This window comes from Chanos chanos, chromosome 5 (genome assembly GCF_902362185.1).
Source record: "Chanos chanos chromosome 5, fChaCha1.1, whole genome shotgun sequence".
Lineage (NCBI taxonomy): Eukaryota > Metazoa > Chordata > Actinopteri > Gonorynchiformes > Chanidae > Chanos > Chanos chanos.
In genome coordinates this window covers 13,801,249-13,820,945 of record NC_044499.1, presented here as the reverse complement: position 1 = coordinate 13,820,945, position 19,697 = coordinate 13,801,249, and the positions used below count along the sequence as shown (strand labels likewise).

The following is a 19,697-nucleotide window of genomic DNA, read 5'->3' as shown; positions in this document are numbered from 1 at the left end:
AGGCAGGTCACAATATACGAGGAGATCTGACCACGGTAAAGTCTGTGTGTGTGTGTGTGTGTGTGTGTGTGTGTGACTGTGGGTGTATATTATCCTGATCTTTCACAAGGTCCTGAAACTACAAGCTAATTGTAATTTGACAGGTACTCATGATTCAGCAGTTCTGGAGCTCAGACACACAAGGTTTATACAACTTGTCTTTACAGACCTCAGCTGAACAGATTCAAATGACACAAGTATGATTTTATCCACTGCTTCATTCAGTATGTTTTTATTAACAATATAACAAAGTCAAGAATCAAGCATGTTTCAGGTTCATTTCAAGTAGCAATGTATGTATGATCTCGATGTAATATCTGGGATGTCGTGTATACTGAAAAATTGTGTAAGGTTATAAAGAAATCTGTAAATTTAACTCAATTTTGAGTCAATCAAACAGTGAGTCAGCATGGATTCATCTTTAAATCTGAACCTCACTATGATATGATCAGAGGTGTAAAAGTAACTCTGTTTACATGATATATACCAGCTGCCACTCTGTTTCTCTTCAGAATCATGACTAGTCTTTCCAGTCTTTCCACTAGTCTTCAACTGCATTTTTTCTTAATCAGCATCAATTTCTTATGTTTCTGGGAAAGGCGAACATAGGGAAGCATTCCCCCCATTAGCCCTAAACTGGGATCATCTGAATGGACCACAAGCCCGAATATCTTAGAGGTTCAAATATCTTAAACCACAGAGCTTCAAATAGTCAAACGGGGCCAGCACTCTCAGGGAAGGCTGTATTTACAAAAATGATCAAAGGGGAAAAAAGTGTTCATCCTTCAGGCTGCAGCTTCGCACCTTTGACTAAACAGGACCTCCACAACTTTGGGGTCAGCCAGAGTAGAAAGGTCGCCCAGGTCCATCTCGTTACGAGCGATCTGCCTGAGCACTCGTCGCATAATCTTCCCTGTAGAGGGAAGAAAAAAAAAACAGCCATAAGTGTCAAATTCACATTGTTAGAATGGACTGAACTTTGCTCTGTTATTAATCGTGACTACTCTAATGCTGAGTAAGGTGTGAGATATGGCAGTGTCACGAATGCGAGATTAATACCTGAACGAGTTTTGGGCAGAGCTGGGGCATTCTGAATGAAGTCTGGAGTAGCAATTGGTCCAATCTTTTCCCTTACTGTTCAATAGCACAGAGTCGAAACAATTTATCATTAACACAATGAGCTTCAACAGTTCCTTTAAGGACCCAAATTAAAAATGCGAGAAATCCGAAACTAGAATGATTTAACAGTCGGTTTGTATCAGAGCTAAGGGCTCATTTGGTATTGCTGTATTTTTTGTGTATTTTGCGCTGTCGCACCTTTTCTCTTGAGCTCCTCCAGCAGGGCGTGGTTGAATTCCCTGCTGTCTTTGAGCGTAACAAAGCAGTAGAGACACTCCCCCTTCACTGTGTGCGGCCGGCTGACCACAGCTGCCTCAGCAACTGCAGGGTGTTCCGTTAGAGCAGCTTCTACCTCAGCAGTGCTCAGCAAGTGACCTGCAACGAAGTAAAAACGATCACGTTACTTAAAATATGTGTGTGTGTGTGTGAGAGAGAGAGAGTGTGTTTATATGCCCATGTGTAATTATGTGTGTACGTTTAATGTTGTGTATGTTTATGTGTGTGAGTGAAATGCCTAAGTTCTTTTGCCTGTGGTGTAACGGTGTTTGTTGTTTTAACAAGTATCTCCTTAATGGCTTGATATTTGCATTAATTATGCTGATATTTAAGCTTCAAGCTGTGTAACTGCTGAGGTGTATGTTGATGTACATAAAGCAGGAAGAGAATGAGTCATGATTGTGATTAGACAGTACACTCCACTAGGGGGCAGCATGCCAAAGAACCTAGCCAGGCCTTACCGGATACATTAAGCATGTCATCAATTCTGCCCGTAATCCAGTAGTAGCCGTCCTTGTCTCTCCTGCAACCTGAGGCCACAAGGACAACTCTAAAGCATGTCAGCTAAAAACAGCAATGGTTAATGCAAGGACGCAATTTAGCTGGTCATAATATTACACTAACAGTATTTATATGCGGCTTTAAAAAAATAATGAGATGTAATAATTTCCAGTTGGCTTGCTGTACATGAGGTACAACATGTCAGTTCAAAAACGAAAGTGATGAAGTCACCTCTACTTATTTTACGCAGCTCTAATCTTAAATATCATGCTTAGTCTTACCATCTCCTGTCACGTAGAATCCTGGGAATTTTTTGAAATAGGTGCTCTCGAAGCGTTCCTGATTCCCGTAAACAGCCCTCATGATTCCTGGCCAAGGTTTCCGGAAAACCTTTGATTTAAAACATGAGTCAGAACTCGAGTCCAGTCAATTTCCTTTAGTTCTGAACAATCACATCTTGAAGTACAAACACACACTGGATAAGAAATAACACAAATAAACGATAACAGACGCCACTAAGCGATGCTGTTTCCCAAGTCACATAACGAACATTGCAACCTCCAACAAAGCCTAGTGACCAGAGTGTTAACGGTGAACACGTCTAACTCACCAGATAACCCTCAGCCTCCCCCTCCAGCTCCTCTCCATGTTCATTCAGAATGGTGGGCCGCACTCCGAAGAAAGGAAGAGTCTGGCAGGAAGAGAGGTTTGATGGTGCATTACACCATTCACAATGACACAATAACGGCATTACGTTCACGTCTGTTCCTTTCACTAGTTCTCTCTCGGTTCTGTGACGAGTGTCGGACGGAGCAGAGACAGAGCCGATTGATTAATGAGCAGAAGCTGGGAGATACTTACTGCAGAACCGGGTTTTAGAGGAGTGGCTGCAGGCAGAGGAGTTAGAACATGCCCCCCCTGTGGATAGAGAAACAAACACTGAATTATCATCTGTTGTACGTGTGTGTGTGTGTGTGTGTGTGTGTGTGTGTGAGACTGGCATTACCGTCTCGGTCTGCCAAAATGTGTCCACCACTGGACATCTCTTCTGACCCACGGCGTCGAAGTACCAGTGCCACGCCTCAGGGTTTATGGGCTCACCAACAGTACCCAAAACACGTAGACTGGACAGGTCATATCTGAGAGAGGGGAGGGGATAAAAGCATGTCTTTTTCCTAAACAAGTATTGTTTAGTATTGAACAAGTATTGAAATTCTCTATAATTTCTTCTACTGTCCAGCAGATGGCACTGATGGGCAGCACAGAGCGCTGCCTCTTTGGTTAAAAGGCAAGTGTGACAGACTGGGCTGTCCTGAAGAGAATTACACAGGTGTAATCTCCGAAAGGCTATTGGCATTACTACTGTCTGGATTTATGCAACTGTCAGCGTAAACTTGATGTTTGCACAGTTTATAGACATCAACATCTGCCAAGTCCTGCGCTGGCAGTAGGAAAGTTAAAATGATATCTTCACAAGACTGAAGTTCTAGCGAAGCAGAGTATCTGCGTGTTAAATGACACTCACCGCTGCAGAGGTTCCCTGCCGTATTTCATCAGTAGCCTGATGGCTGTGGGTGCCGTGTAGAACTTTGTCACTCTGTACTTCTCAATGATCTCCCAGAATCTCCCCACGTGAGGGTAGACTGGCACACCTTCAAACTGCAAATGCATAGACGCCGGAATAAGAAAAATGACGTTTTCCAAGAGTTACTACCTGAAAAGCACAATGCAAAACAAATACAAGAGGAAATGACTGACTGGAGAACTTACAAGCACGCTGGTCGCCCCATTGGCTAAGGGTCCGTATGCGATGTAAGAGTGGCCTGTGATCCAACCAATGTCCGCAGTACACCAGTATACATCGTCATGGTGATAATCAAAGACATACTTGAAGGTCAGTGATGTGTACAGCAGATAACCCGCTATGGTGTGGAGAACACCCTGCGAATACAACATTGAAACATGAAAACATGAAGGTAAGTCACATGAATGATAAAAAAAAATGCAAGCAACCATCAGCATCTTTAATTTAAATTTTCCATGCTCGAGATGGATCAGTTTTACTGACTGAATAGCTCTTGTAATTGTGTCATCATTCATTGGCAATTACAGACCGTTTCCTCTAATACAAATTGCGAATCCAAGCGCTATCTTGTATCTCATCACTCATAAATGATCTTCCCTTTATGGGAAACCTTTCACACTAACTAAATGAGGTTTTCATGATATTATCCATCCAGACCCCAGAACAACCAGTTCCTATCTAAGTACAGATGTGAGGATAAAGCCATTAAAGGCCTTGACAATGCCGGTGCTCATTATGTCAGGTTGTTACTCGAAGTCATGGCTGAGCTGGCTTGCCTTTGGTTTTCCAGTGGATCCGCTGGTGTAAAGAATGAAGAGGGGATCTTCAGCATCTAGCCACTCAGGCTCACACTCATCAGAGGCACAGTCCACCAGCTCATCCCACCACACGTCACGCTCTGTGTCCCAGGGGGTCTAAGATACATACCACAACCACCACATAATCATAAAGACTACAGGCTCCATCCATCAGTAACAGAACTACAAAGATAGATCAACCATACCTCAATGGCACACAAAAGGAACACTAATATTCTTAATAGTGCCTTGTTGCTTTATTTGCCAAACGGGTTACAAATAATCGTGTTATCCTACCCGTAATTTGTTGGATGCATCCGAGTTTTGTAATCTGAAGACGTGATGTTTCACAACAAGGCATTTCTGCACTGAATGGGATTCTCTAAAGAAGTGGACAACAAACATGAGGAAAGTATAATGTATGTAAACAAGTATTAAGAGAAAAGGATATTCTTTAACGATAATGCTCATGTAAGTTGTCTGTATGTGTTAAGTAGGCTGTTATGAGGATTAATGATTGAACATCGAACTGCCATGGTACTGTTAACAACTCAGGAAGATTGATGACTGTATCCTCAGCACTTACAGGTCCTTATCTATTCATGCTGCACAGACCATTCATGCAGTTATATAGTTTGTGTTTGCTCACAATGAACCCATTTCATTTTACACATCTCCATGGTGACAAACAGATGGAGATGAGCTGAACCTGTTGTTGCTCAGCAACCTTGTTGCCCACTGATGGCAGTTGCATGGGGATTGAGTGCTTGAATGGTGGTGATAAGAGCTGATAAGGGCTTGAGTATTTCTCCGCTGTAACTCTAATGGCAGGGGTTAGGGCCTGTTAAAGGGGTTGTGGGTAAACAGACTCTCCTACAACAGAGATTAGCTAGACCTACTTCTCCTGGCAGTGCTTCAGTGCCTCATCTGAAATCTGCTTCAGGTTGATCAGCTTCTCACCTCTGTAAACGCCATCTGTATCACAAAGAGAGGAAGATGAGGAGAGGGGGAGAGAGAGAGAGAGAGAGAGAGAGAGAGAGAGAGAGAGAGACAGAGACAGACGCAGACACATACAAAGACAAAGACGGGGGGGCATGTAGGAAAGAAAAAGCAACAGTGAAAACGAATGAGGAGAAACAATGAGAGAAAGCAAGCAATAAAGAAAGAAAGAAAGAAAGAAAGAAAGAAAGAAAGAAAGAAAGAAAGAAAGAAATTTTATCACTAGTATGACTTTATCTGTTCAAATGAACTTTTGAACTTATGATGATGGCAGTTTAAGAAAAGGTGTTAAGTTTGCCCTGTTGGCATCTCTCTGTCATGGTTACCTGCCGTCACCAACACACTGCACTGGGCGTCTATGATGCGCTCACTCAAGGACTCAGAAGAAAAACCTGCAAACTAAGAAAACAATTAACAGTGTTAGGGAAAATCCCAATAACGTTTGATCATTTTCATCAGAATGTGATGCTTTTTGATTCTTGCCTGTAACTGTTTGTAGGAAATAAATTGCACATAAATATTCATTTTACATGACAAGTTCAGGTAATAAGGGTAAACCTATATCTCTCAAATTTCTCTCAGCTTGAGAGAAAACATTACATCTCTTTATAGTTTATCAGCCAGGAGAACAATGGTCTGAGAGGAATGGGGTCACTTATGTCTAAGTACCCCCAAAATAGACCGGCATACTCCATTAAAATTAACCTTGAATCAACCCCAGATGTATTTTTAACTACAACCTCAACCTTTACATGGCCAGAGAGGGTTGCATGGCAAAAATAGACAGGGCAATCAGAACAAGTTCAAATCCACTTCAAAAATGCCACTAATATCATGCTGAGTGAATACTGACCCAAATATGAGCTCTGAATGAGACAGAGCTTCACTCCTCTGATCCTGTAAAGTACTAAAGGCTCTCTACACAGCCTACCGTCCACAGATGTTCACCTCACTGATTTTCTCAAACTGTATCCTCACTGGAAAAAGGCAGAGAAAACTAACAAAACCGGCCAGTTCTGCACTGTGACCCTCTCACTTTCTGTTGATGTTGTTTTGAGCTGTAAAAACTATGTCACACAAAGCCTGCGTTTTCCTTAACTTATGGTGCATGTTACTGCCAACATTCTCACACAGGGATACATGATATTCAGACAGCCAAACCAAGAATAGTAAGATCACATCTTATTTAACTTCTGGAAGTTCTGGAAGTTTAGCAGGTTGTACAGCAGACTGATAAAAATGGATTTAGATTAGAGAGTCTAGAACGATCACTTATGAATGATCCCTCGTTTTAGTATGTGCATGGAGTTGTACTAAGGTGCTGAGAGTAATTTGTATGCATTTACCACAATAGAGTGAATAGCTCCTATTCTAGCACAGGCCAGCATTGTATAAACCAGCTCTGGGATCATAGGGAGGTAGATGGCAACTCTATCCCCCTTCTGTACACCTGCAGCAGAGCAGAGACAAATGATATGTTTATCAGGGTCAGATTGCTGTGAAAAGGCTTCCTTACAGAGAGAGAAGAGAGGGAGCATTCACTTCCTTACCGAGCTGCTTCAGAGCATTGGCACATCTGCACACCTGCTTCAGCAGCTGGCTGTATGTGATCTTCAAGTGGTGATCAGGTGAGTTTCCTTCCCTACAGATAAAAAAAAAAAAAAAAAAAACAAGATTTTTTTTTAAACGAAGAAATACACGAGATAGAAATACTCATCCGCTGGTTTGCTTATCGTTTTTAATTAATGCTCCAGCTCACTTTGGACTGGTGTATGTGGTAAAAATTCATTGACTCCTGTATACATTTTCCTGAAACACACCTGTTGTTTTGGGGTTTTTTTTGAAAAATAATTCAGATACATCTCTAGTTGTTCCTGTACCCAACAGTAAATGACATGTAACCTTGACCTTACTGTGACTGCATTAGCTTTGCATGCTCATCATCAGTTTGTTTAGTCTGAAATACTTGTTCATTGCGCAAGCTAAGGCAACAGCCAAACCACTAAATAAAAAATTGGCAGGCTGCCTATCTAAAGCTAATTTGGGTCAGCTGGTGCACACATCAGTGAAAGATCATTATTGATGCAGAACTGACTGGCAAGAACAAGATACGCTCAGTCATGAAGATACTCAGTAATAGTAGCACAGAGGGTGCATGCGTGTTACAATATAATTGGAGCTATGTATTCTTCCATTAAATAACCAATCAAATCAACATAGAAGTTCTGGGTCTTTTTCCATTGGGCTGTTGCACCTGTCCATCCAGAAAAGAGAATGCATGATGGACTGATGACAAGGCAGACTGAAACTAGTCTGAGAGACTGAGCTGGAATAACTGTCAACATACTCTGTTGTAATTCACAAGACAGCAAAGTCGCAGCTATCCAGGACTCCACTTCCTGGAACAAAGCTATATATTCATGGCCAAAAGGTTCAGACAAAGCTGGACCTTACTGAGAGTTACTGCCCATTTGCAATGCACCACTCCTGAGTTTATATGTAACTAATGATCAGCGTGCTTGGGTCTTGGCATCTTGGACGAGGAGAAGTTTAACTCTGAGCCAAGGCTCTGGTTTCATCTAGAAAGGCAGACAAAGAGGTCCAGGCCAGTTCACAGCTATAGCCCCCCTGATGAAGCATTCTGTTTTAAACCAGCAATCCACTGTCTTTCACTACTAACAAACCTTCAATAAATCCACTTTCACACATCAAGCACTTATCAAACTGTATTTTTTTTTATGAACAGGCTGGATATCAGATACCAGTGATTTCAGGCAGATTCCAAAGCATGTTTTTTTTTTAATCTCTGAGCTGATAGGGTTGCCACAGAGCAAACGGTTACATCATGATTTCCCAACCACCACTGTCATTAAACAATGCCAGAAAAGATATCCAATTCTTGTTCTGTGAGTGCTGGCATAACAACTAGTTTGATGCTCCAGGCACTTAAATGTGAAAATGTGATCACAACACATCAGTCTCAAAATCACATCTCAGACCTATTCAAAATGGACACAACTATAGAGATTTCATTCTGGAAGACACTGACTTTGAGAAGAATTAAAATACTGCTTATGTTAAGAATGTGAATTGATATAATGCTTGACAGAGTTAGCCTAAATGAGGGAGACATATAAGCAAGAGCAAGCTCTTCTTTCCCTGACTGGTGGAACAAATATGTTTATTTATTTCATTTCTACTTTTCAGATATAGCTCATATGACAAGCACTCTACTAGTGCAACATTTAATGAAAACCTGACACTTAAAAATGGTTAGCTTTCTGGATTACCATTAGTCATTTTGTAGCAAACTAGCAAGGCATGCATTTATCAGTCAATTGCTTTGTGTGTTGTATTGACCTATACACACATTGATACAATTCTGATGTAATATCAGCAAGTCAACTAATGTTTTTAAATGTATGGGTTTGATTTGACCTGTCATTACTGTTGAACATACTGTGGACTAAATATAGGAGGGTGGCTATACCATTCACACTGAAGGGCATTCCTCACATAAGTGTTACACTGCCATTAAATTCTTCCATCATCACATAGTGTAATTTCAGCCGGCTCACCAGTAGTATGCCACTTTGTCACCAAGGTTCTTCTCCAGCACATTTCTGTCCAGTACATTGTAGCACATGTTGGTTTTGGCTCCTTCCATGAACTTAATGTAAATCTTCCCTTTGCTGACATCAAAGTTATACTGCAGCATTTGTCCTGACGGAGGACTCTTCCAGTAAAATTCTTGTGCAACATCCCCCCAGAACTCTGCAATGCATCACGGATGACTAGATTTATTACAGCTTACAGTCACATAAATACACACATACACAAACACACTAAGAGCTCTTTGGGGTAGACCTGACAACATTGTGAATGCAACTTAGAAAAGACAATGCGTCAGTACCTACCTTCAGGATTCTCTATTGACTTTTTGTAAAGTGCAAGATATGAACTAAAACTGGGGACGTGCGCATCTTTCAGAATGTCTTCTGGGGGTTGGTATATCTTCTCCTCAATTTCCCGAGATCCTGGAACAACCATAGCTGGAATATAAAGTTTCTAGGTAAAAGTCAAGAGATCCTAAACCTGTTTAGGTCTGTCAGACTTCTCTAAGTATGAATAGGTCACTAAGGCCTTATTTCTGCAGTGAAGCAGTTTATTGTGTCTGTGTACGTAAGACCCACCCCTTAATCGCGATTTCGTATTATTTTCTCAGTCTGCTTGCTGCCAGATAAGCCAATCAGATCACTTTTGGTCGGCACTCCTACTTTTTTCATTGGAGCGTCGCGTGTCACCTCGTAATCCCACTGCTGAGGGCGGAGAAAGGGGACGGCATGATTCGTGGGCAAGGAGCTAGGGCACAGGGACTGAATTGTACGCCGAATGAAAATATGGCTTCCCATCACAATAACGCAACATTACATTCCTCTGCTCCCAGTGTAATTTCCAGGAAAAGATCCCCTCCCCCCTCTTTTTCCCCCGAATTCATCGTTCACTAAAGGCAATTAATGTGAGAGATTCCAATATGCTACAGTATTAAAAAAAATTAAACAGCCTTTATAATTTTCTGTTTATTATCTCGTTCTTTCTTTCTTCATGAATTATTCTTCATCTTATCTTTCTTCATTATTATTAATAATTCTTTCTCTTTTTTCATAATTCATAGTAAATTGGATTACATAAACAATGAGTCCACAGACGATGTTTGCACATACTACGTAAATTTAAAAAAAAGACCGACCACCTTCAATAGCATCTCTCATCGCCGTGCTTATGTTGTCTGTACTTATTTTGTTTGTGGGGATATAGGTTGTCCCCTTTGGATTTTGTCGTAGACGCTCAGCTTCTCACAGTTTTCAGCAGAGATTTGGGTTTCTGTATTCTTCTGTACTGTTCAAGTTTCGGATTTAGGCAGGGGGAGCTGCTCTTAGATCATTTGACAGAAATATATCGGTGTTAGATTAAGAGGACTGAAATCTTCAAGCAGATTTCGTAACGAGACATCCTTCATCGAAGACAGCACATATCGAGCTCATGTTGACGTCCGCCATTGTTGGTTCATAGCAAGTGACCGGACATCTGAGCGAACACTTTTTTAAAAAGATGTTTTTATCGTCTGCAATACGTTCAGCTGTGTCGCACGCGGTACGGTAATCTATTCATTTAACGTTTAGTTACTACACCAAATTTCATTTTATAATACTTTGAATTCGCATTAAAATGTGCTCGACATCTTGCAAGGGCAAGCCGAATTTAGCTTAGCCAACCAGCTAAAGTACAGTATTTATGCTAGCATACCGGGGTTATACTAACGACTTTTTGGTTTTGCAAGCGAATTAGCATTTCAAATGCATGTATAGGTTCTGTTTGAGGTTAGTCTGCTCAGTGAAAGTCCTTTGCACGAAATCTCGTATATAGTGTCAACGTTTTACATTTAACTCTTACAATCTGTGATACGTAACGACTAACTCCGGAATGTTGATCTATTAAAGGGTTCTGGGATGACTGAATAATTTTAACATAATTAAACTTTATCAAATGAAGTTACTAGCTATTATTGCCGTTTGGCATTCAGGATCCACTGTTTGCTGCTAATAAACCAACAAGTCTATTAGCGAGCCATGCCTTCCGAGGCCTAGCATCAAAGTGAGACTCGTCGCCGCAAAGTAAAAAAAAAAGCAATGATTTTACGTATTAATTATGGTTAATTATGCAAATGTTGCGCATTAGCGTTGTTGCAAAGTTAATTTCTATGTAACTGATGCTTCTAAAACGACACTTCTTAGTATCTGACACGCTGACATTGGATAGTATCTCAGTTTGACTTGGGGCAGTTTTACTTGATTTAAGCATTATGAGCAATTTTCTTGTAATTCCTATTGATAATTATCCTTACGTAGACTATACTGACATTCATTATGGTAACTATCTGTCTTGATTGTTATCTTCAGGCCAGACAGGTCCGGTCCCTTCATCAATCTGCTGCCCGTGCCGGAGCTGGGGGTATTTTCGTTGTAAGTTATGTCTGTTCATCCCCTTTGATGTGACGCAGTCTCCAAAGCTGATATTTTTTCTCACTGAGTTTTTCTCCCCCCACTGTCTAAATGCAACGTTTAAAACTGATGTTACTTAATTTGGCAATTGAAAAAAACATTCACAAGGGGGCAGTATCAATAGCCATAAGAGAAAATGTTATGTTTATTATCTCATGGTCTCGTATTTTTTTGGCATATGAAAGCTGTGCTGTCTTAGATATCCAGATGCTATGTGTTTGTTTTCAGTATATGGAACAAAGTGGAATTGGATGTCATTGTGTCTTTTCAGTGGAGTGTGTTTTGTTATCAAGAATTCTTAAGTCAGGAAGTAATCCACTGCAAAGCTTCTCTGAATTCGTTCTTGGTTTGTTGGTTTAAAAGGAATATTATGTTTAATCTTACCTTAGCACAGAGATACACCAGACAACAATCCAGATACCCCTTTTGAGTTCACTCCGGAAAACCTTACGGTAAGAGGGAATATTTGCTGCTTTTCCAACATTTTACACAGATGTAATTTCAGTAAATTAACACTGTCATACTGTCTACATCTGAGGATTAGCTGTGTTACGTTGTAATGGCCATATATTTAAAATGGGTTAGGAGATTTGACCAGGCAAGACTGGAAATAGCCTAACTATTGGAAATGAAAGACCCCTGTGTTCTGAAAAGCTTCTCAGAGTTTGTTTATGGATGTTTTTCCTCTTGTATTGGATTTTGTTTCTGAGTCTACATTTATTTTTGTGCTCCAGAGAATTGAGGCTATTATAAATAATTACCCAGAAGGCCATAAGGCTGCTGCCACTATCCCTGTGTTGGACCTGGCTCAGAGGCAGCATGGATGGCTCCCCATCTCAGCCATGAACAAGGTACTGCAAAATGTTTTCCCCCCAAATCTTTAAATCAAGGCCAGTTCTTTATCTAGCTTACTTGTTTGATACATAGTTCTTTATAATGGTTTATGTATGTGAAGCAACTCCCATCAGCCTCTCAGGAAGCATCTACTGTTTGTCAGTGAGAGTGTTTTGTGCTGAAACTGAAAAGTGCGGTTCTGTAGTCCGCAGTTTGGTTCATTGTGTGTGTGTGTGTGTGTGTAGCAAAGATTTTTTTCCTCCTCAGCTCTTGGGAGCACAGTTTAGAAGTGTGTATCTTCACTGGTCTCATGATTCGATTTGATTATGATTCAAAGGATAGCGATTTGATTGCAAAATGATTCTCGATGCATCACGATACATCTTGTCCTTCATGCATTTTTAATCAATACATATGTAAAAAGCATTTGTCAAGCTTTGTCAAGCTCGTTTTTTCCTATGTTTCCATAAGAACCGATTACATCTGCTTTTAAGATACTGGGTGCGTTTTTAATCTCTGGCTGCTGGAGATGTAGCTCTCCCTCCGCCATGTTTCTAATCACACCAGGCACAAGTGAGAAACGGAGTATCCGGGCAGGGTTGTGTGTGTGTGTGTGTGTGTGTGTGTGTACTTTTTAGTTACCTAGCCTACTTTATTTACAATAAGAACAGTACGCTGGCATGTATGTTATTTAATTCCAATTTTTAAAAATCAATTATTTTCTTTTTCTGCATCGATGCAGAATCTTTCGCATCGTGATGCGTCGTAAAGTTCATTATTTTCCCCAGCTCGAGCACAAGGCTTTTTTTTTTTTCTTTTTCTTTTTCAGATCATGATGCCAAATCACAGGGAATACATATTCACAGTGTAGTGCGTAGTACTGCAGTACTACATGTAGTGTATTTGTAGAACATTTCACACTGTTTGTGCTTTTGATCATTAATAATAATCTCATTTCTTTTCATTTTCATCGTCATTGAAAAAAAATATGTACTATGCTTATCAAGAGGTGAAGTGGTGAATGAATGCTTTAACTGAATGGACAGTTTTGAGAGCTTTAATGACAATGTTGACTGAGTAACCATTTAAAATAACGACAAAACACATGGTTTCATTACTTAGAGCATAGACTGTGTAAGTTATATTGGAATATGTGAATCCACATAAGTGAATGAAGTAGATCTAATCTCTAGGTTTCTCAAATTGGTGATTGGTGTTTGCTGTTAGCTGAGCATTGATCAATTAAAAAAATAGTTCAGCGCAGTCGGTCATCATATTGCAGTTGTTTCCATTCAAATGGCACGCTCGAGCAACAACAATCCCAAAATCGAGGATCCGCCAGCCTTGGTCAAATGGCCGATGTGGCAGTGCTTCGGTTTTGCCATCATTTACGACAAAGAAAATATGGAAATCATTTTCTTAGTGAGGAACCTCGTAAGATACTAATGTTGAGATTTCTTCCACTCGTTGTCATGGAGAAGAGCCAACGAAGTGATGCCCAAGTTCAGTTTTCTTTCACTTGTTAATAGGGCTGCTCGATTATGGCAAAAATCATAATCATGATTATTTTGGCCAATATTGAGATCACGTTTATTCAACACAATTACTCAGTGACTTTGGAAACATCATGCATTTATTGAACTTAAAAAAACAAAAAACATTGTAACAGTGGTTTTTCTTGAACTTTAAATATAATTCAACTGAAAAACAACTTGACAACAAAATAAATGTAAAAAATGAGAAATACATACATACATGTATATGTATGAATAATGTAGCACGGTAATCATTGTATCTCCATTACCTTGTTTTCACAATCGTTGGAAGCCAAAATCCTAATTGAAAATAAAATTCAATTAATTGCCAAGCCCTACTCATCAAAAAGAAGGACCTTAAAATAGAGGATGTGAAAGATTTGTTTTATTTCACTCTCATTTTTCAAAGAGCTTTGTTATTGCCTCTGTTAAATCTGCTCTTTTTGTGTCAAATTTGTATGGGGACGGTTAACAGTCCCGAATTGGTTCAAAGACTAAGGTATAAACTGAACTATGAATTGGGTGAACTGTCACACCTTTTGTCGTCAGCTGCGTAAAGCTAATCAAAACGGCCCAACGGTTGCAGATGTATACAGAAGATATTCCATGGTGTGTTAAAAGCACCAAGTTACGTTGAGTGTTCTTTGTTTGGAACATCCTCACACGATGGCATGTTTTGGATATTGAGAACATATACATGAAACTGTGTACACTTTGAATAAACGTATTCGTACTCAGGCCATATTTACACGTCCTGGTCATTACTAACCTTTGATCACAGAAGTATTTTTTGGTGGAATGGAATCAAATATGCTTTTTGAAAGCTGCTTTATGTAAAAGGGCCTATTCACTTTCTTGCTGCATATTTATACTCCATTTTGTTGTACTGTCATCAGTCTTAACACAACATTCATTTTCTGCCTCTAGGTAGCAGAGATCTTGGAGATCCCACCTATGAGAGTGTATGAAGTAGCTACATTCTATACAATGTTCCTGCGTCAGCCGGTGGGAAAGTACCACATCCAGATCTGCACAACTACACCGTGCATGCTGTGCGACTCCGACAGCATTCTGGAGACCATCCAAAACAAACTCGGTAAGAAAGCAGCGCTGGTGTTTAACACTTAGGTTTCGGGAAGTGGCTCAAACTGAAATGTTTTACTAGAAGCACTCTTCAAACACACTGTTCATGGAAGACACCTGTGCAATAAATATGCTCTTGCCAATCAGTGTACGTGTGTTAAAAGTGTTTGCGTTTTGAGGATAACTCCTGATGACCAAATCAATGAACAGTACCTTACATCATTTATTACGCTGAATTCACCGTGTATGATCGTAGGTTGCGTGTTCGATCTCATCAAAGGTTACTCTTGAATAGATTTTTTTGAGTGGTCTTTTCTCAATATGAGTCATCATTCAATTTTTTGTCTTTCCACCTCAGGTATTAAAGTTGGAGAGACCACACCAGACAAGTTGTTTTCTTTAATAGAAGTGGAGTGCCTAGGTGCTTGTGTCAATGCTCCAATGGTGCAAATCAATGACAACTATTATGTAAGTATAACTGTACCTCCTGTTAGACCCTGAGACCCCTCTACGTGTAGAGTATAACTTACTAAAGAGTTTCATTATTGAGATTACATCCACGGGTGGTACTTTCTCTTTCTGTCCTTTGGTTCCTGCTGTTTTTGGTGGGGGTATTGTAACCTCATCATAATGGGTTGATTGCCATGCAGCAGCACTGCACAAACCTTAGTTTTAACTTGGCAATACTAGCGCAAGTCTGCTGGCAGTTCTTTGTGAGGTTCACTTGAACTGCAGTGCGTACAGGGAACTGGAGATGAGGTGAAACTACTGCTGAAACCTCATACTGAAAGTGTCATTCCTGATTGCCTGTTAATCAGCTTCTGTGAACGTTTAGTACATAAAGATAAAAGGAGACGACCAGCTTTGTACATCATTTGTTCTCTTTTGAGGCAAGAGGATTATGCCATATACCACTCAGAAGGATGTCATCACACAGAATGTTGCTCCAGTGAAATGCAGTCATCTTTCTGATGAACTGGGCCACATCATGCAAACAACCGTTTCCAGTCACCTCTTTAAAAGTATAACTGGGCTCCTGCTTTAGTTTGTATTCAATTTCAAATATAATTGAGGGCACGTTAACAAAATGGGGACTATAAAAATATACGTTTTCTTCCAATAATCTAGATGTTATTTGTAACTTTGATTGGAACATATTTAAGGATTTAGTCATCTAAATTTTATTTTAGAAATGCTAAGATGTGACTGAGTTCACTTAACGTGTCCTGTAATACCATCTCAACCCTCATTAAAGCTAGTTCTGTGCAGGTTTAAACTTATAACTTCAGTCACCGTAAGTGGTGATAAAATGCACAGTACAATCCTGATTAAAGTTGGCCTGCTCCATGAGTTCAGATGCAGCTCTTGTGTGCACTGTAATCATGGTGTTCCAGACTGAAAGCTGAATCTCAGCCAGGAATGTGAGTGCAAACTTGAGTTGAACTTTAATTTTTTTTGCATTGTACAGCTGGCCCAATAAGATGAAGAAAACGACTGGGAAACCTGATTGTAGATCTGTTGTTACAGACAGAAAGCAAACACAAAGTTTAAAAAAGAATACCAATACAACTCTCCAAAATTGTGAAATTTCTCAGTGAGCCAGATAAGTATACAGAACATACTGTCAAAAGTAAGGATTAGATTGAACTACAATTAATTGTTTCACTTATTTACCAACCTGACCATTAATATTATCCTTTACTGAGAAATAAGTACCTCCATTGCTTATTTTAAAGTTTTAGAACAAAATGCCTCCTAGCAGGAACATTCTAACTATACCCAAATGTTCTATCCTACCATTTTCCAATGGATTAGAGACCTAATGGTCTAAGGCTGCTGACCAGATATCTCTCTGATGGAAGTAAAGAGAAAGGCTGTAACTTCAGACTGTTCAGGAGTGAAGTGTGTTTTATTTGTCTACCTGCAGTGACACTTTGCACAGGGCATGTATGCCATGTGGTTCAAGCATCTGGGCACTTTTGTCAGGCTGACTACCAAATAATACAGAGACAAAGTAGGCTTATTCATGGACGAAATTAATAATATTTTGGCATTTTGTCAAAATTCCGAGGGCAAGACACTGCAGGCTAGTGTTATGGTCGTTGTCCTTGTATTAAGCTACGTTTTGTTTTTCCCATGTTAGACACAGTCATTTAATATAGTTGTTTTAATGTAGTAGCCTTTTGTTCAAACTGTGCACTCACTAGTTAAGAGAGTCACTAGGTCTTGGTGATTCAGCAGCTTAAAATGGGTTACCAGGTCTACTCCCCTTGGCTTATCATCAATGTCACAACAGCAAAGCTTCTGGCCACAAATTGCACTACTACTGTCTAGCTAGAAGAACCTGATCTCTCATTTACTTCCATTTCGACTCAGACGTGTCATGCTCAGCAAAAGTGAACATAAAAGGGATTTTACCTTCTTCGCTGTAAGTCTTGTTGTCAGTGGGTAAAAACTTTGGGGTTTTGAAAAAAAAAAAAAAAACAGCATATGTCTTGAAGAGGCTTTTAATAGAAGTACTTCTCTTTTTAAATATTTCTAATGATAGATTGGCTTTCGTGGAAGCAAAAGATTATACATAAGATAAGAAACAGAACCGGATGAACTACTATTTACTATTTCATCTCTCTCAATGTGTCTGTATTTCAATCATGTGCAGGAGGATCTTAAACCTGAAGACATTGAGCACATCATTGATGAGCTGAAGGCAGGGAGAGTCCCACCACCTGGGCCCAGGTATGAACGTCTTTCTGTCTAAATCACAAAGATAAGTAATAACATGAAACAGTATGATCATATCGGTTTTGCCGTTTGTAAAAATCCCCAATTACAAGCATAGTTGGCATCCCATCACTTAAGTTTTCACCAAAAAAAAAAAAAAAAAATCCACATTGTATATATTTTGCATATAGTCTGACTATTTAGACATAGTGGTGAAAACCATATGAAGCATCACCATGTCTGTACCACCTACGGTGCAGGAGTTTCTCACAGGTTTAAGGCACGATTTTAACTTCAACCAGAATTCTGATGTTAAATTTAGTTTGCTTTTCTTTTCTGGATGTTTAGGGCCTATTCTGTTCTTGATCCCTGATGGCAGTATATCTGTTTTTGTAGCAGGGATTGTCCCTCTATGTGAGTGATAGAGTCAGCATTTAAAATAACCACATAGCATTTGCTGAATTTATAAATGGTCTTTGTTTTGCAAATTTCCAATTTAAAACTGAGATTCAAGAGCGAGGGTTATACACTCTGTGTTGTTAAAAGACGGCGGTATTTGGTATAATTACAAACAGGTCTTAATAAGCCTTTCTTCATTCTTTCCTTAAGGAGTGGACGTTTCTCCTGTGAACCAGCAGGAGGTTTGACCTCTCTGACTGAACCTCCTCCTGGACCAGGGTTTGGAGTGAGAGCAGACCTCTAAAAGCCTGCATAGGACCCACTTCACTCATGGGCCATCATGTAATTTAACCTGAATCCTTAAGAAATTATTTGTTAAAGGACTGTTGTGGTTGTAAATAAAATTATCATCTACCTGTACTTCGGAGTATTTGGTTTCATGTCAGTTTATATTTTTCTGAACAATGCTTGTCACTCAATACTTCATTCATGACAATGTGTGTGGATTAACACATTTTTAAGACAGAGATTAAAAGTATGAAGTTACATTTTATTTACTTATAATGCAACAGCGAACCAGCATACTGTTCCATCCTAACAAACTGAAAAGAACATACTAGCACCCTCCCAAATGATATTAAACTACTCTGTCATTTTTATGCAAGTGCAGACCTAAAGCACTGCACTCCTGCAGAAACAACTGTGGTAAACACATCCTACTACACGGCACAGTTGCGTGTCTTGCACCCAACACTGACAACACAAGAGGCGTTACACGTTTACAAAAACAAGGCAACAAAAACGCTACTGTTCGTAGTTGTCCTGTCACGAGGTGACAATAAAGCCCTGCACACTAATATTTCAAACCATCCGATTCACTATATTACATTTCCATGTTCTCTTAAATCATTAAAAAGTAACCATGCTCGACCCTATAATACGATGCAAAGGATCGAATATTTCCTCCATCTATCAAGGCGACACGATTCCCAGGGCTTCTCTTGTTCCACTACGCTGGCTTCCCGACATTTCTCGCTCATTTAGTTCATGCTTGCTGGTTGGAATGTCTAGCCAGTACACCTCCCCCAGTACCCCTCCCCCACACCAATTTTCTCCCTTGAGAGTTAAGCTTGTTCTGCAACATAATTCCCTATACTGCGCATGCGTATTGGATGGTACAGAATGCAAATACCACTGCGCAACAACAACGTGTTACAGGGCGACTTAATCTTTGCACAGAACGGCAAAACGCAGCATAAGTATTCATGTTAGAAACTGACTTACAACAATTTGTTTGAAATGCAAAACAGCATTCAATTCACCATTCAATAGCTCCTCTCTTCCCCTCGACACGTTCGAGAACGTTCCCAGTAGCTGCAGCGTTGAGCGGAAAAGATGACGTCAAGCGCCTAGCGTCATCTCAGCCTCTCCTAAGCGTTTCCAATTTTGAAAAAAAACCTTGGCAGCTTTCACTTTGTTTGTAAACTATAACGACGAAGACCTAAACTGGCACTAGTCGTGATATCACACAAAAATTGGTTAGGAGGGGAAGCATCAAATTTAAAATGGAGATACTTGCCATATCCACCTACATTCAGCCGACGCAGACCTTTTAAGCTCGCTGGGGCTGAAGCGGTCACATGTTTATGCTCCTGCCAATGAGCGCGACGTTTGCGTGTTTTGCTAGGCTTTTCTTAGAGACGACGGGCGACTGGGGATGTTTTCAAACCAGCAATAAGCTGGATAG

At 40.0% G+C, this 19,697-nt stretch overlaps 2 protein-coding genes across 3 annotated transcripts; one reads left to right on the top strand and one right to left on the bottom strand.

Moving 5' to 3' along the window:
• Window positions 1-239: 239 nt before the first annotated feature.
• acss2l (acyl-CoA synthetase short chain family member 2 like) lies at window positions 240-9,457 on the bottom strand. Its single transcript, XM_030773449.1, has 18 exons — window positions 9,234-9,457; window positions 8,895-9,090; window positions 6,867-6,958; window positions 6,663-6,766; window positions 5,643-5,715; window positions 5,217-5,292; window positions 4,615-4,699; window positions 4,297-4,434; window positions 3,706-3,876; window positions 3,461-3,594; window positions 2,942-3,074; window positions 2,797-2,853; window positions 2,546-2,626; window positions 2,217-2,325; window positions 1,896-1,964; window positions 1,357-1,533; window positions 1,099-1,173; window positions 240-952 (listed from the first exon to the last, which is right to left on the bottom strand). The coding sequence occupies exons 1-18, from the start codon at window positions 9,364-9,366 to the stop codon at window positions 825-827; spliced, it is 2,031 nt and encodes a 676-aa protein (XP_030629309.1). The 5' UTR covers window positions 9,367-9,457; the 3' UTR covers window positions 240-824.
• A 905-nt stretch (window positions 9,458-10,362) lies between these two features.
• Window positions 10,363-18,370, top strand: ndufv2 (NADH:ubiquinone oxidoreductase core subunit V2). Of its 2 annotated transcripts, none has more exons than XM_030773824.1 (8): window positions 10,363-10,470; window positions 11,286-11,339; window positions 11,768-11,830; window positions 12,113-12,229; window positions 14,675-14,843; window positions 15,189-15,298; window positions 17,490-17,566; window positions 18,161-18,370. In XM_030773824.1, exons 1-8 carry the CDS (start codon window positions 10,429-10,431, stop codon window positions 18,252-18,254), a joined length of 726 nt encoding a protein of 241 aa, XP_030629684.1. In that variant the 5' UTR covers window positions 10,363-10,428; the 3' UTR covers window positions 18,255-18,370. The 2 variants fall into 2 exon arrangements, with proteins under 2 accessions (XP_030629684.1, XP_030629683.1); XM_030773823.1 differs by having other exon boundaries at window positions 11,277-11,339.
• The last annotated feature ends 1,327 nt before the right edge of the window (window positions 18,371-19,697 follow it).

What these genes read in the sequence shown, in the direction of transcription:
- acss2l (XM_030773449.1), bottom strand. Translation starts at nt 9,366, where the DNA reads ATGGTTGTTCCAGGATCTCGGGAAATTGAGGAGAAGATATACCAACCC. An exon ending in CTGAAGCACTGCCAGGAGAA is followed by an intron (nt 4,700 to 5,216) that starts GTAGGTCTAGCT and finishes CCACTTCTTTAG; the next exon opens with AGAATCCCATTCAGTGCAGA. An exon ending in TGACATGCTTAATGTATCCG is followed by an intron (nt 1,534 to 1,895) that starts GTAAGGCCTGGC and finishes ACTTCGTTGCAG; the next exon opens with GTCACTTGCTGAGCACTGCT.
- ndufv2 (XM_030773823.1), top strand. Translation starts at nt 10,429, where the DNA reads ATGTTTTTATCGTCTGCAATACGTTCAGCTGTGTCGCACGCG. An exon ending in GTTCAGCTGTGTCGCACGCG is followed by an intron (nt 10,471 to 11,276) that starts GTACGGTAATCT and finishes TGTTATCTTCAG; the next exon opens with GCCAGACAGGTCCGGTCCCT. An exon ending in GTCCCACCACCTGGGCCCAG is followed by an intron (nt 17,567 to 18,160) that starts GTATGAACGTCT and finishes TCTTTCCTTAAG; the next exon opens with GAGTGGACGTTTCTCCTGTG.